The following is a 14,096-nucleotide window of genomic DNA, read 5'->3' as shown; positions in this document are numbered from 1 at the left end:
GATCAAATATTCACCAACTGGCTAGGTGGAAATAACAAATGAAATGCTGTAACCCAGACCTCAGAGATGCCTCTTAATGTGCTTCATTGGGGGCAACTTTCAGAGACAAGACCTAAAACCAGCCCTAATTTTGTGTGGTCTATTCTCTCAAGGTAGACGTAGGGAAAATTTTCCACTGACTGCCTGGTCTAAGACCTAAACCATGATTCTGAGCATGCTGTACTGAAAACGCAGAAGAGCAACATTACTGCTGAGACAGTCTGCTTTCTGTGGAAATCAACCTTGACTCTGAGAGCTTTTGGGATCTTTGCCACAGCAATAATCTGCTCCTGAGGAAGAACACAGGCACTGGGAAAAGCAGTGTTAAACGTCTAAGACATGAAATTTCTGAAGCTGATACAAAAGGGAATTTTGTCTCAGAGCACCAGCTACATGAGATATCAATGCCATTTTGCAGGGGGCTTCACCCTTCTGATGTTACAGCAGAGTTAGTCTGGAATTGTGCTGCCAGGATCAACCTAGCCTGTGCGTAAGCAGTGGCATAGTAAGACCCTGGGATCCTGTATTCTCACTGGTTTTTCCTCACATAGTACCTTTAGGATAACTGTGTCCAGAGTTAGCAGAGGTTTTATGGCTAGAAGACAAGCAAATCTGCACATGGATCAGTGTGGTGACTTTGAAGAAAAGCCCTCTTACTGCTCAGCAGACTACTCCAGCATGGCTATCCTGCTTCTCCAGCGGCTTCTGCGGCAATTGACTTCTGCCACTCATCTGTGCTATTCACACTTGCAAAGGTGCAACCACAGTTTTCTTGTGAGTTTGAAAACTTTTTTGTACTACAGTTATGATGTATAACTACATGTTAGAGTTATATAGTTATCTAATCAGCCATCTTTTCTATTAAAAAATCTAATTTCTAAACTCTTGGTTTTGCTTACACCAGCACTAGATAATGATTGTGACAGTGGTGGCTGCCACAGATATATCCAGATGCTTGACTACAGTGCTTCCCTTTGAGACACTTTTCATCCTTCCTCAGGATGGCTCCAGGACCCTGTCCACCACAACACGTGGTGGACACATCATACAACCTGGCCCCTGCATATGCTGCTGTATGGAGCTGTGCCCTACAAGCCTTTGAACTAGCTTTGTTACCTCAGCACAACACTACTTCTTTATTTGACATTAATCCCACTGTCTGTTAAGGACTTCTGACCCCAGTATACTTCCAAGCAAACTTGCACACCTGGATGTTGAACTGTATTCCTCAACTTTTTGGGAAACACAAACTGCAAAAATATGATCTATTCTTTCACAGGGTGTCTTCTACTGTTAGAGTGAGGGGACCAATCCCAAGAGCTGGTAAGACTCTTCTGACATAGCAGGGAGTTTGCAAATATGAATTCTCCCAACTTTTTACTATATGCAGCAAGATCTGCCTATTGCAGGTGTGTGAGAACAGGCAGGAAAAATTATCGTGAAAAAGTTCCTGGAGTCCAGACCCTGTTCTGGGGTGACAAGTACTGCCTTCAAATTAGACAACAAAGGGCAAACCCGCCAATCCCTCCAATCAAAATTTTCTTGAATGGAATCAGAGAGAGAAATCCCATGGAAATCTGCTGGAGTCTGTCAATAAACTGACTTCTTGGTAGGTGCTGGTGAGCAAAAAGTGTGCATTAAAGCCAGAACAATTTAAATCCCAGGCAAGGAGTGAAGAGGTTTCATTGTGTCCCCAGGAGTGACAGAGAGAATCCCAGGAAGTGGGGTGTAAATTATCTGGTCTCTTCCACTGGGGTCTAGCCAAGAATTTAACACCCTTGTTTGCTTAGGAGAGGTCCTGCAGTGCTTTTAGTGTCTGTAAGGGCCCCCATACTGCTGCTGTCTCATGCAAATGTGCTGAAAGAGTACTTCTGAGAAGTGTCATGAATCAACACTGGCCCAGGCTCCCCAGGAAAAAATAGTCCTCCAGTCTTTACTGGGGGTCCCTCTGTAATTTATGGATGCCTGGATGTATACTTCTTGAGGAGGTGCAATCTCCTCCTTTCATATAAAGTTACAGCCTGAAGGCCATTTTTAGAACTGACAGGGATGTGTCCTGTGCCAGCACAGAAAGAACATATCCTGGCACAATGCATCTCATCGTGGTCTCCACTACAGGCATATTAGCTGGTCCTGATGAGCAACTGGAGGGAGTTCTCTTGCAGGATATTTTGCACAGCCACAGAATTGCCACCACAGAGGTCTAATCTTTAAGTGATGATTTTTTGAAGTCATTATCTTAGGTGGAAAGACTTAATGTAAGCTTAATGTAAGGAAAATCCCTTTCATATATAACTGATGCTCTGGTATCCATTTTCATTTAGTCAGCCTGCAGCTAAGCCCTATCAGCCCATAGTCACTTCAGGGAGCCCCATTCCTGGGACTAGTGAATCTGTGGTGTGTTCAAGGCACTGAGCCCAAAATCACAAGCCCTGCCAAGTCTGAGGCGTCATTCTGGCAGCAGTGCCAAGCAGAATGGAGGAGCAAGAGGTTGGGAAAAAGAAATCCCTACTAGCAGAACATCTTGAGGATGTACTAAGTGCAAACAGGCAGAAAACTTCTCCTTTTCTAGACAGGGCCAGGAAAGTAATCTTGTGGGTGATGCAAAAGATAAAAAGGCAATACAAAGACTGAAGGAACAGCAGATGCAGCAAGGCTGCTGAGCTGTTGTGCAGTGTTTAGGGGGTAGAACAGTTGGTGAACAACGACAGGCAGGCTCTGGCACCACAGGTTTTGTGACACGTAGAAAAATTCTTGCATCCTAGTTCCAAAATACAGAATGAGTATGCTGGGCTCTTTCCCCACCAGAGGAAACAGAGATGCTGCCAGAATGGATTTGGCTGAATTCTCATCCAGGCAAAAGCCATATACAGGCTGGAGGAGGGAGCCATCAAAGCTGGTTTCCTACTCCAGCCTTGTATATAGCTCTTAGAGGCCCAGCCTAGCAATAATGAAAATTTTGTTCAGTTTTAACAATTAATTCACTGTCAAACATTTGGAGAAACAACACAACCTCTTCCTGCCTTAACTTCTTTGCCTACCCGTTCTGACTTGACAATGACCAGGATATATCCTACAAGATATGGTATTCATCCAACACAGCTTTAATAAACTTCTAGACAAGAAATGCTGTTGTCCTTGATACCACTTCTCCCCCAGATTTTCATATCTTTAGGACACAGTCTCTGTATTGTTGATGTTAAAACATTTTCTGTCCACTTCAGTTGTATGACTGTCACTTCGTCTCCTTGCTGCACCTGCACAGAGAGAGACTGACACATTTAGATACTGATTATTCTTGTTTTGTTGTCCTATTGCTTGATAATAGAAGGAGGCACAATCAAGAAAACAGCATAAGCATGAAACATTCTTTAACTGGATTTAAAATTATCAAATAGGACCAGGAAGTTAGAGTCCAGAAAAAAATAGTGCCTCCCTTATTTTTTGTAGTAGAACCAAGTCAGGATAGTTTCCTGTGCTGAATCTAGCTGATTTTACTTGAGCATATGGTCCTCTTGGCTTCTGTGCAGAGCTGTGAGATATGGTTTGTAATGACACTGGATGCTTGGTACTAGTCTGCACTCTTTGTGTGGAGTCTAGAGATTGCCCTACTGTTGGGCTGTGATGCTGTCAACAATTGAGCAGACGGAGCCAGAGGCAGATGGTTCATAATGCCTAAGAGACATTGAAGCCTTCAACAGTGGGAATAATCTCATGAAGATGGATAAGGGAAGATGGGAAGGAGACCATCCTGGGAAAAGTACAGGGCTATGCTTTAGGATGTGCTTTAGAAATCATAAGGCCATCTTCTAGTCAGAGTGTCTTTATGGATCAGAAGAGGAGAAGGAAACAACAGTACATCCCAAATACCTTTATCTGCAGAGAAAGAAGACTGGAGTCGCTGTTGAGTGCTGTTCAGAACCTCGTCTGCACAGCATCTTGTGCAGATCCCATCTGTGCATGGATGTGCACTTGAGCTGCAGTCTGGGCTGGGAAAGTAGCCCAGGCCCTTTGAGTGAAGATTCAAGAAAGCAGATGAGATGAGTGTATAAGCTTCTGTTACTGATAAAAGCTGACCCCATGGCCTGGGGAGAGCAAAGGTGTAGCAGCTAGTTTGGCAGCTTCTCAGGTGTGGAGATGAAGTGACATGAGAGACTCATAAAAGTCCTACTTTGGATCTTGCATTTTATAGCAATGGTTTAAATGTCCCTGTCTGTATGAAAAAAGGCTACAGGTCTCATGAAATGTCAAAGTTGATTCTAGCAAATGCATCTGAAGCTTAAAAAATGAGGCCTTGGTTTAAAATAGTTGCAGACAGTCATGGTAATTAAGTAGGAGTGTTGTCCACCACTGGAAGGCAAATAAACAGGGTGAAGTACCTTCAGTGCATGTGCTTCAGATCAGGGAAAGAATGGGTTGTCTTGCTAATGGCTTGGCACATATGGCTCAGTACCAGGTCTTTAATCTTCACATGGTGAGCAGATATCATTAAGAAAGAACTGTCTCCCCAGGAACTTTCTTCCTAAATGTTTTTATGTGTATTCAGTATGGAGGCTTACACACAGACTGATGGAGGGTTCTGTTTCCTTTGATTGTTCTGGTTTGGGTTTGTTTTTTGCACAACAGAGCGTTAGACCAGATTTCAGCCTCAAGTGGAGAACTGTGGTACTGTCCATCTGCTTCAAGTTAAGTTAAGCATGCTTCCAAGAACCCTCCTGGTTTGGAGGAACATGGTCCTGCTGCTTTCATGTCCCTGGCAAATCACTCACTTGAAAGACACCACAATGATGAAAAAAATTTGTTTTATGTCATCTCAGTGGGTGCAGAGGAGGTAATTTGGCCTGTTTTTGTAGTTCATCTTTAACACGGGATTTAGGGAGTAATCCTGTGGTCACTGAAGTCCTGGACAGAGCTGTCAGTGGAGACAGTGCAAATCAGATCCAGACTGGTTAAGAAAGTTACACAGTATTTCCAGGAGAAATGCTCATGGTGCCTAATAAAGGTTTGGACAGTGTTTCCGCTCTTTAAGATCACCTGCTTGGCAAAGTGAGGTGCAGCAGCTGTGACTAAAGGCAGTAGTTAATCCCCTCCCCATCCAAAAATGCTGTATCAGCAAATAAATTCAGCCTTTAGAATTGTCAGCTAGAGTAGTGCCATTTCTTGGAATAAGTAGAAAGCACATTTATTGGCTCTTTTAAATTTATCTTCTTTAATCCTGATGAAGAAGTGTAGGCATTTTCTTCAGTGTTTAGTGGGGAGAAAAAAATCCTAGTTGACAGAAAGAAAAGCTAGTGCTGACTAAAAGAAAATTACCCATGAAAATAGAGCTAGAATAAAAACTTAATTTCAGCTCTGCTACACTTGATGGGCTGACAAGAAACAAGAATCTTTACAGTCAAATAAAGAATAATCACTGACAGGCTCATATCCAGCTATGTGGTCTCTTGAGAGAGCTCAAGGCTAATCCAGAACTGCATGAAACTTTCTCAGCATGCTGTTTCTTTAATTTTCCTGGGACATATTGCAGTTAGTGAAGAGAACTGTCTGTGTAACTCTTCACAAGCTTTAAATGCCTTGAGGCAGGGAGGCAGGGATGGCCATTAGCTGTGCAAATCTGTATAGCAAATATCCCAGCAGGATAAACAGTGGCTCTCTGCTGAGCAAGGACACATTCAACTGCTTCTCAGAAAGCAGGTCTGAAAGGGCTGGAAAATGCATGGCAGTTCTGTGATGCCACAAATGACTGATCTGACCTTCACCATGCCAAAGGAAAATTCCACCCTACTGAAGTCAGTATCCTGAAAAACACCAAAAATGGTTTCCCTTGTGCTGAAACTTTATTCCCATGATGCACTGTGTCACTGCTTCAGCAAATGCAAGCAGCAGTTCATAATGTATTTATCTGGTTTAAAAAAAAAAGGCACCTTACATACTATTCAGATAACATTTTGTAACTAGTTGCCCTTGCCTCCTTGCTTACATATTGTCTACCAATCTGACATGCTTGCTCATACGTTTTTAGACCAACTTACAAAACCAGGAGAAAATAAGTGTTATCTCTCAGAAAACTCCTCTCCACTTTGTGGGAAACCCTTAATTATAGCTGCTAAAAAATGAGGATAGCTTTTCTCCCCCAAAAGAGAGCCTGAAAAAAAACCAAACCTAATTTAATGGATAAGCTGAATTCAATGCATATCTAAGTAGTCTAAATTTCCTTCAGTTGTTCCAAAGCAAAGCTTTCATGATATTTATTAGAAGACATCAGAAATACACCTATGTAAACTAAAGATTTTACAAATTTTGGAGCTTTCCTGATGGGCCCAGTCTTTCCAGCTGCTTCCCAGATGAATGTTTATGTGCACAGGACTAGGGTTCACCCAAGTTTTCAGGACTGATTTCTCCTGCATCTTTCCTCCAGCCCAGTGAAGGGCTTGAGAAGAGAGTACAAAGAGAAGCGGGACTGTTGCATCCCTCCTTTCCAAGGCTTAGGCAGAAGTTTTTTTGCAAGTAGGGCTGAGGGCCATGTATAGGCTAGCTGTGGGGCTCCAGTTCCCACACAGAAAGAAAGAGAGACTAAATTCCTTGTTTACTGAATTTAATAAAATTACGCATTAATCACATTCATTTTTTCCAATCCTTTGCTTTTTTCTCTTCCAACATTGTGAACTACTAACTGCCTAACACACACTACTTTTTTACTATTTTGTTAACACTTTATTCTCACATTTTAAATGGTTTGAGTTTTGATTACAGTCTTATAAAAATCTAGACTGGGGAAAGCAGTTTGTAAACTGTAGTTTAAGTCCTTCCAGCCTGGCTTCAAATGATCCTCTCCTTCATTTCAAAAGTCCTGGGGCCTAGCACAATTCAGAGCTCCCTGTTATGGTCATGTACTTTCTCCTCACCACCTTTCAATGTTGAAGAGATTTATTTTTGTTTAGCTTTCTCTCTCCATTCAAATTGAGATTACCATTATTAAGATGCATTTGGAGAACAGAATTCCACTGTTTTCTGTTTATTTTTAGTTTTTTGCTAACTATGCTTGATAATTACATGTAACCACTTTACTTTGTAATATATTCTCCATATTTCCCTTCCAGCTGACCTAACACTTTATACAGTAACATACTATAAAGTTCACTGACCCTTTTTATCTGGAGGCATAACTGCGGCTCTGTATTCATGAATCTCTGAAGTCCACATCAATCCTTCTAGGCAAACTTCCTTTCAAATGCAGACAGAGTACTTCTTCTCAACTTGATGAGAAAAGCTCTCCTTTGCTCCTTTATTATGATATGTGTTTCATAATTTTAAATGGTGAGAAATACTCATGCTTAAATTTCATGGTCTTTAAAATCAGTTTTGAATTCATGTTCAACAGTGGGTGAATCAGAGCTAACCTACCTGTTAAAGGACTGTGAATATATTCCTGTCCTGAACTCTGTGCAAACCTCTTTTGTGGCAGCTTTTTTCACTGAAGGTTTACTGTGTTTGGCTTTCTTTCCCACTGCAGGTTAATGTTAGGCACATGCATAATCTGGAGGTCTCTCAGACATGGGTGTGCTGTGTCACATGTAGACATGGAAGCATGCCATCCCAGTTAGCATGTGCAAGAGTTTTGGACTGTGATGCTCTGCAGATCTGTCACCAGTAAGACCCACTTGTGGAGACTTGTGTGCCTCTGACAGCCTCTCAGCCATTTCCACATAAATGCTCTTATGACCTAGGAAAATAACAGAAGTTAAGCATCAGCAGATATACAAAGAAAATAAAGAAAAAAATAAAAAAGAAAATAAAGAAAAAAAGCCGAACAAAAAACACAACCAACCAAACAAAAAAAAGAACAGAATCAAAACCAAAACCAAAAGCCTGTTCTTGCACACAGTCCAGGTTACCTCTTGGCCCTACCTGTAGGCATACCTAAAGCTTGGGATGTGAGTGTGAGCAACTTCTTGTGCATGACATCTGCTTCAGCTAGCTGCTCAAACTGTGCTGCTGTGAGAGACATAGCTGCTTCAATCACCTTGAATTAAGCACCAATTACTAGTGGCAACTCAGGCCACAGACTCTCCGTGGTCTAAGGCCCTGATCCAGGAAAGCATTTAAGTGTGTGCTTGTTTACCCTTTCTGTACAGTGCTCATAAGCACATGCTTGGATGTGAGGACATTTTGAAGTCCTATTGAAATAATTTTGCAAGGGACTGCAATAAACAAATCCTGGCCATGCTACAGAGAGAAATTATTAAATAAAAATGTTGGGTTTATCTCCTAGGTTTCTTCTAAGAGAGCTAGGGTGTGGCTTTCTACTGAAATGTCGCAGTGCAAGTAAAAATTATTTTGGAAGTCTCTTTAAGACACTGCCTTTGTCTTTTCTTGTTCCCTATTTTTCATTAGCAATTCACCACAAAGAATGCATTTCCCACCAATTTAAAAATAAGGCAAAGCAGCATGTTAATCTGCATTGCCTGTAGGCCTATGAATTGTATTTCAGAAAGCACTGTTACGTATTTTGCTACTTTAAAACAAAAAGCAAATGGTCACACAGAAGAATCAGTCTGCCAGCAGATCTCTCAGCCATGAAAAATGTATTCTTATTCTCTTTAGATTGATCAGGGTATTGTATGAATACTATCCAGCTTTCATGCCCAGACATACATATGACCAAATGTGTGTCTGGTTTTCAGCATTCCAGGGCAAAGAAAATGTTGTTGTTATGTTTTGTACTGGGCTGCTAAGATTGTAATGTTCAGAAAAGCTGCTTGACTACCTGTGACTGATGGGAAAACTCACTATTTGAAGTACCAGTGTTGAATCAGGGTTCTTTTTAGGGGGTAGATGAAGAAAGATGTACCATCTACCATTCTTGCTCTGATTATTACAGGAGTACCTGAATGTTTGGCAAAATGCTAGTAGTATTTTCCCTGCTGTAAAAAAAATAAAAAAAATCTTTGGTCATATAATGCTCTGGTCTAAATAGTTGGCATGACCTAACAAAACAATATGCACTTCATGTATTACTCCAGAATAATTATCCTCATAAAAATCCACAAGATTTGGATATATAGCGATGAACATAAAAGAAGGCAAAACAATGAAGGGTTTTGGCTCTGCCTACTTTCTTCTAGAGGCAGTTAATTTGCACCAAAACAACCAGACAAAAGTAAAGAATGGCACCATCTCTTTCTTTGAGCTGATGGGGAGTTTGCCATGGATTCTGAACCAGAATTTAACCTTGGGACAGATATCTGGATCTCTGGGGTAGAAAAAAGATGTATTTAGAAGTAAGAATATGGGAAAGCTGAAGAGACAATGACTATCTGAGTCTGCAAACAGCCAGAAATGCTTGTTTGTGTTGCTTTGTGCTTTGTATTTTCACATACACAGCTTTGGAAGGAATGGTCTAAATTAATAAAAAATTACAGCAGTCTTTTAAGACCAGCTTTGTTCATTCTGTGTACTTAGCCCATGGGTAGGTCAGGACCACCAGCAATTTAAAAAATAACAACAAACAAACTCAAATCAGCAGAAAAGTCATTCAGCCCCTCAGGACAGTGAGCATAATGGTCACTACTAAGGTAGAAATTGTAAAAATACTGCTACTGAATAGTAGTATATTAATACAATATATATTGCTAATATAATAGTATATATTACTAATATATACTATGTTAATAGACAACATGTATTATTATATATAATCATACTGAGAAAAGATGGAAAAATTAATCTCAGAGAATGAGCTGCATAAAAGAAACACCTTATTCTTCTACTTAAACAAAAAGATACTGCTTTGTAGAGTCACACACCTTTTACCTTTCCTTTGACTTCTGTTTTTTTATTTAAGGCTCCAATAGATTTTGGCTTTGTTGTTGGGAAGCACTTAATCAAAACAAGCAAGAATGATGCAGGAAGGATTGTTCCATACAATGAAGCCATACACCTTAGTGAGCCACAGATAGCTAGCATTTCAACTTTAAAGGTTTACCCAGCTTAAACCTTAAAAGTACGAACAGTTTTACTATATATGAATTATTTACACATGCCATAATAAAATTATCAGGAGGAGACTATTGAATATTTTGACAGCTATGAAAGCTCATTCTTTTAATTTGCACCGTGTTAAAACGTGGTGCATTTTTGGCTTTTCTGAACACTTTAAAGACTGTGCTTAACAGCAAGGTGTACTTCTGTGCAGATTTGAACCCTAGCTTCCTCGGCAGGAACGGCTGAATTTCACTATTTGAGATCGATACATTCTTCAGCGATATTTTTGATCATGTAAGGCTCACCCTTGGAGCATAGAGCATAATAACGCCAAGTTCACAGGTTCGATCCCTGCACAGGACATTCATTCACTGTGGAGTTGGACTCGGCGACCCTTGCGGATTTTTCCAATTCAGAATATTCGATGATGCTGTGAACACCGCTTGTGCAAAGCGCACCGGACGCGCACCTTTGGAATGGCCACCCATGAAACACGAAGGAGTCAAAATAATTCAAGCAGACGGCCGATTAAAAAAAAAAAAAAAAAAAACGCTTGTGAAGAATCACAATATTCCATTTTATATTCGCGTAGGGAGAGCAGTACGAGGGGCAGAGACACAGGCGGACAGAGCAGGGGCTCTGCGCTCCCTGCAGGCCCGGGCGCGGCGGGCTCGCCGGGGGCTGCAGGACGGGGCCGCGGCCGCCCCAGCCCTCGGGGCCAGGAGAGGTCCCGGCATGGCTCGGCTCGGCTCGGCTCGGCTCGGCTCGGCTCGGCTCGGCCCGGCCCGGCCCGGCCCGGCCGCCGGCCGTGAGACCCCCCCCCCCGATGCCGCCCCACCGCCCGCCCCCGCTGCGACGGACCCCGTGCCCTCCCCTTCCTCCCCCCGCCCCGCACGGGACCTTTAAAGAGGAGGGGGCAGCGACTGGAGGGCTTGGCCGGGGGACGGGGCCGCTCCTGCGAGAGCTCTGGGACTGGGTCGGACGGCCAAAACAAAAAACTAACAAGGAGGAGGAAGGGGAAGAAAAAAAAAAAGACGTAGAAGAAGTTAAAAAAAAAAAAAAAAAAGGAACAAGTAAAACGGGAAGTGCGGAAGCAGGGAAAGGTGGGGGGACAGAACAGAAAGCGCAGGGGGACGCGGTCCGCAGGCTTCGCGCAGCGCGGGGATGGTGCGCCCCGGCGGGCTGTGCCGCCTGCTGCTGCTGCTGCTGCTGCAGGGCTCCCTCCTCCTGCTGGCCACTGACCGGCACGGCCGCGCCGCCGCCTGCCCGCTCCGCAGAAAGGTAAGCGCCGCCCGTGGTGCCGTCCTGCCTTGGGGTGCCCTCCTGCCCTGGGTGCACTGTCGTCCGTTCTACTCGGGTCTGGTTCCCTCTGAGTGCGGTGATCGGAGGGGGCGGCGTGTGGGGCCGCCCCGGCCGCGGTTTCCTCCCCTCTGTCAGGCGGGCGCGGTGCGCAGGGCTCGGGCGGAAAGCGGTCGTCAGCGGCAGCGCGGCTTCCCGGGGCTATGCGGCGGGATGCTGGGACCGTGCTGACATCCCTGAGTGCTGACGGAAGAGCGTGACGGAGGAGGAGGACCCCGAGGTGAACCCCAGCAGGATCTTTTGCCTGCGCTGAGTAGGACGAGCTGCGTTGCTCGCCCTAAGACGGACTGGTCGGGAGCGACTTGGTGCCACCATCCCACGCAGGGGTACCGCCTAGTCCCACTTCAAAAAGCCGGGCATGCTGGAACAGGTTCGGACCAGCAAATTGTCATTTGGCGTGAAAATGCGGCTACATGTTATGTTAGGTTCTGCTTGTCTTCTAAACTTAGCAGCTTGACTGCAATAGCCAGGAGCAGCATGTGCTGACTTAGCTCTGGTGGGTGGTTAGTATAGAACAGGATCTGTGCTGCAAGCTAGGGATGATGCTATGGCCAGTGTAAAGCTTGTGTAGACAGTGTCTGTCATTTATGTGAAAAATCAGAAAAAGTCATTCTTGTTGAAGCTTCTGAGATAAAAGTACCAAAAATTGCATAGGAAAGGCCTTCTTGAACTTTATGTTAATGTGCTGGCTGTTGGCATCTACTTGGACCAGACGTGCTTCTGGGATATGTGGACTGCCACTTCACCTTCCCTCCCAGGCAGGGTTAACTCCACCAGCACAGCTCTTAAGGAAACTGGAAACCCTTAGAAGTAAGTGCAGACGTGCTGCACTGGGGAGGTGCCAAAGCCATGGCAGGCTCACTGCAGGGTAGTTGTGACAAAGTTTTGCAACTGAAGGTCTACTCTGTCACTTTCCTCTGCTCTCTCACCTGCTCATGTACCTATATGTAGCCCTTGTTCTTGGGGCTCTCCTGCCTCTGTGAGCATGCTGGTTCCCTGGAATATCTTCTCCTAGGATTTAGGACATTATGGAATCAGCCATATGCCAAGCTACATGTGCTTCACTGGAGTTGTCTGCCTGAGCTTGAGTTAAACAGAGACTAGCCTTGCCTTGTGGAATGGTGTCTTTGCAATTTGCTTGGAACCAGTTTGTCAACTGGATGTAGGTGGCCAGCTGTGACACTGCCATAAAGTCAGGTCAAGCCTTTGGAGTGGGTCCCCTCTTCTCCTTGGGGGCATGAGGTGCAAAAGCCTCTGGGCTGGTACAAAACTACTGCATGGAGCTAGTGAGAGCAAGGATAAATAGGACAGCTCCTGAGCAGAAGTCATACTTGTGGAAACGGATAACTTCACAGATTGTGTGGGACGTGAAGGAAGTTTTTTTCAGGAACAATTGACTGGACTTCTGCCAGTTGCTAGCAAGACTGGAGGTGAAATGTGTTAATGGCAGGTAATTATCTGCTGATTACTCTGTCATTAAAATGTGAGACCACCTGTAGTTCTGGAATAGGCAGGCCGTTTCCGAGGGTCATTAGGATAGTGGTAATAACCACACTGTCTAGGAAGGGCAGTATCTGCCTTATTTACAAAACTGTTGAGTCTATCCTTATGAATATTTACATGAACAGGAAAAATATACTGTCTTGTTCTTGAATCACCATGGATGCCTTTTTAATTTACTTTAGTTCTTTACAGGATTCCTTTTCTTACCTCTTAGACAGGTCTAACTTTCTTCTTTTTGTCAGGTTGCCTCAGTCTCTGCCATGAAGAAGGTATGTGTGTTGTTGCCTGAAAAACTGCTATTTTAAGGAATGAACCTACAGTATTTTAGAAGGCTGTGTCATCATGACTCCAAATTATAGTTAAAGCTATAACCAATAATGTGCCTTATCATTCTCAAAAAAAAAAAAAGAGAAAAAAGAAAGACATTGAAAACAGTTAATTTAAATTTTGCTGGAATCTTTATGGTTGTATTCCATATACTAAGTAATGTGGTCTGGTACTGTTTTCTTTTTGCGTAACATTGGAGTGTACTGAAAACTCAAAGCCAGAAATCAGGGATTAATTGTGGAATGCTTGTAGTTGGTTAGTATTTTATGATGTGTTGTTCCTGATAGAGGGCCAATTAATCTATATGGCTACTTCTCCCCATATATGCCCTTCAGCAGAGCAAGTCATCTCTCTGTTCTTAACCTGTGGCTTTTTAGTTAAAAACTTTATTTTTTCATTTCTGGCACTTTGGATGTGTTCTTTTAGTAGCTTTAGCCAGTGCAGTGTTTCAAGTGAGTTCTGCTTTAAATCTTAAGTGGAGTTTGAGAGTGTCAGTAATGCCAGCGTGTAAAAGCTCAAGATAAGTACTATTAAAAATATGGCTAGAATTTTTGTGCATACTACCATATGGGCACATAACATGGTGAGTAAAATCTTTGCCTCAGTTAGGTGTAAAGGAACATGACAAGATAGGATGCCAGGATAGATAGATAAGAGAGAGGAAGAAAGCCATTTAGGGAGGGAGGGCTATAGGGCTGCCTGCCTGTGTGAATATTGCATGCCATGTGCTTTGGCTTCTGTAGCAAGCAAGAAAAATAAGGCATGAGAATATTGTGGATTGAGAAACAGTGCAGTTCTGGGTTGAGGTTTGGAAGGTGTGGCTGTGAGATCAAGTGGTGAATATTAGGGATCCTGAGAGACAATGAAGCTACAGAGGGCACCTA

The 14,096-nt window shown here is 43.3% G+C and overlaps 1 protein-coding gene across 1 annotated transcript in view; it reads left to right on the top strand.

Annotated features, from left to right (window-relative positions):
* The first annotated feature begins 10,348 nt into the window (after positions 1 to 10,348).
* The window catches only part of TRABD2A (TraB domain containing 2A), a 78,768-nt gene continuing 75,020 nt past the window's right edge, over positions 10,349 to 14,096 (top strand). The window contains exon 1 of the mRNA XM_062513341.1: positions 10,349 to 11,304. Within this exon, the coding sequence (XP_062369325.1) occupies positions 11,188 to 11,304 (117 nt within the window). The 5' untranslated portion in view covers positions 10,349 to 11,187. The remainder of the gene's footprint in view (positions 11,305 to 14,096) is intronic.

The sequence above is a fragment of the Cinclus cinclus genome, chromosome Z, assembly GCF_963662255.1.
Source record: "Cinclus cinclus chromosome Z, bCinCin1.1, whole genome shotgun sequence".
Classification (NCBI taxonomy): Eukaryota; Metazoa; Chordata; class Aves; order Passeriformes; family Cinclidae; genus Cinclus; species Cinclus cinclus.
The sequence above is the reverse complement of the archived record's forward strand: the minus strand, read 5'-3'. Positions and strand labels throughout refer to the sequence as shown.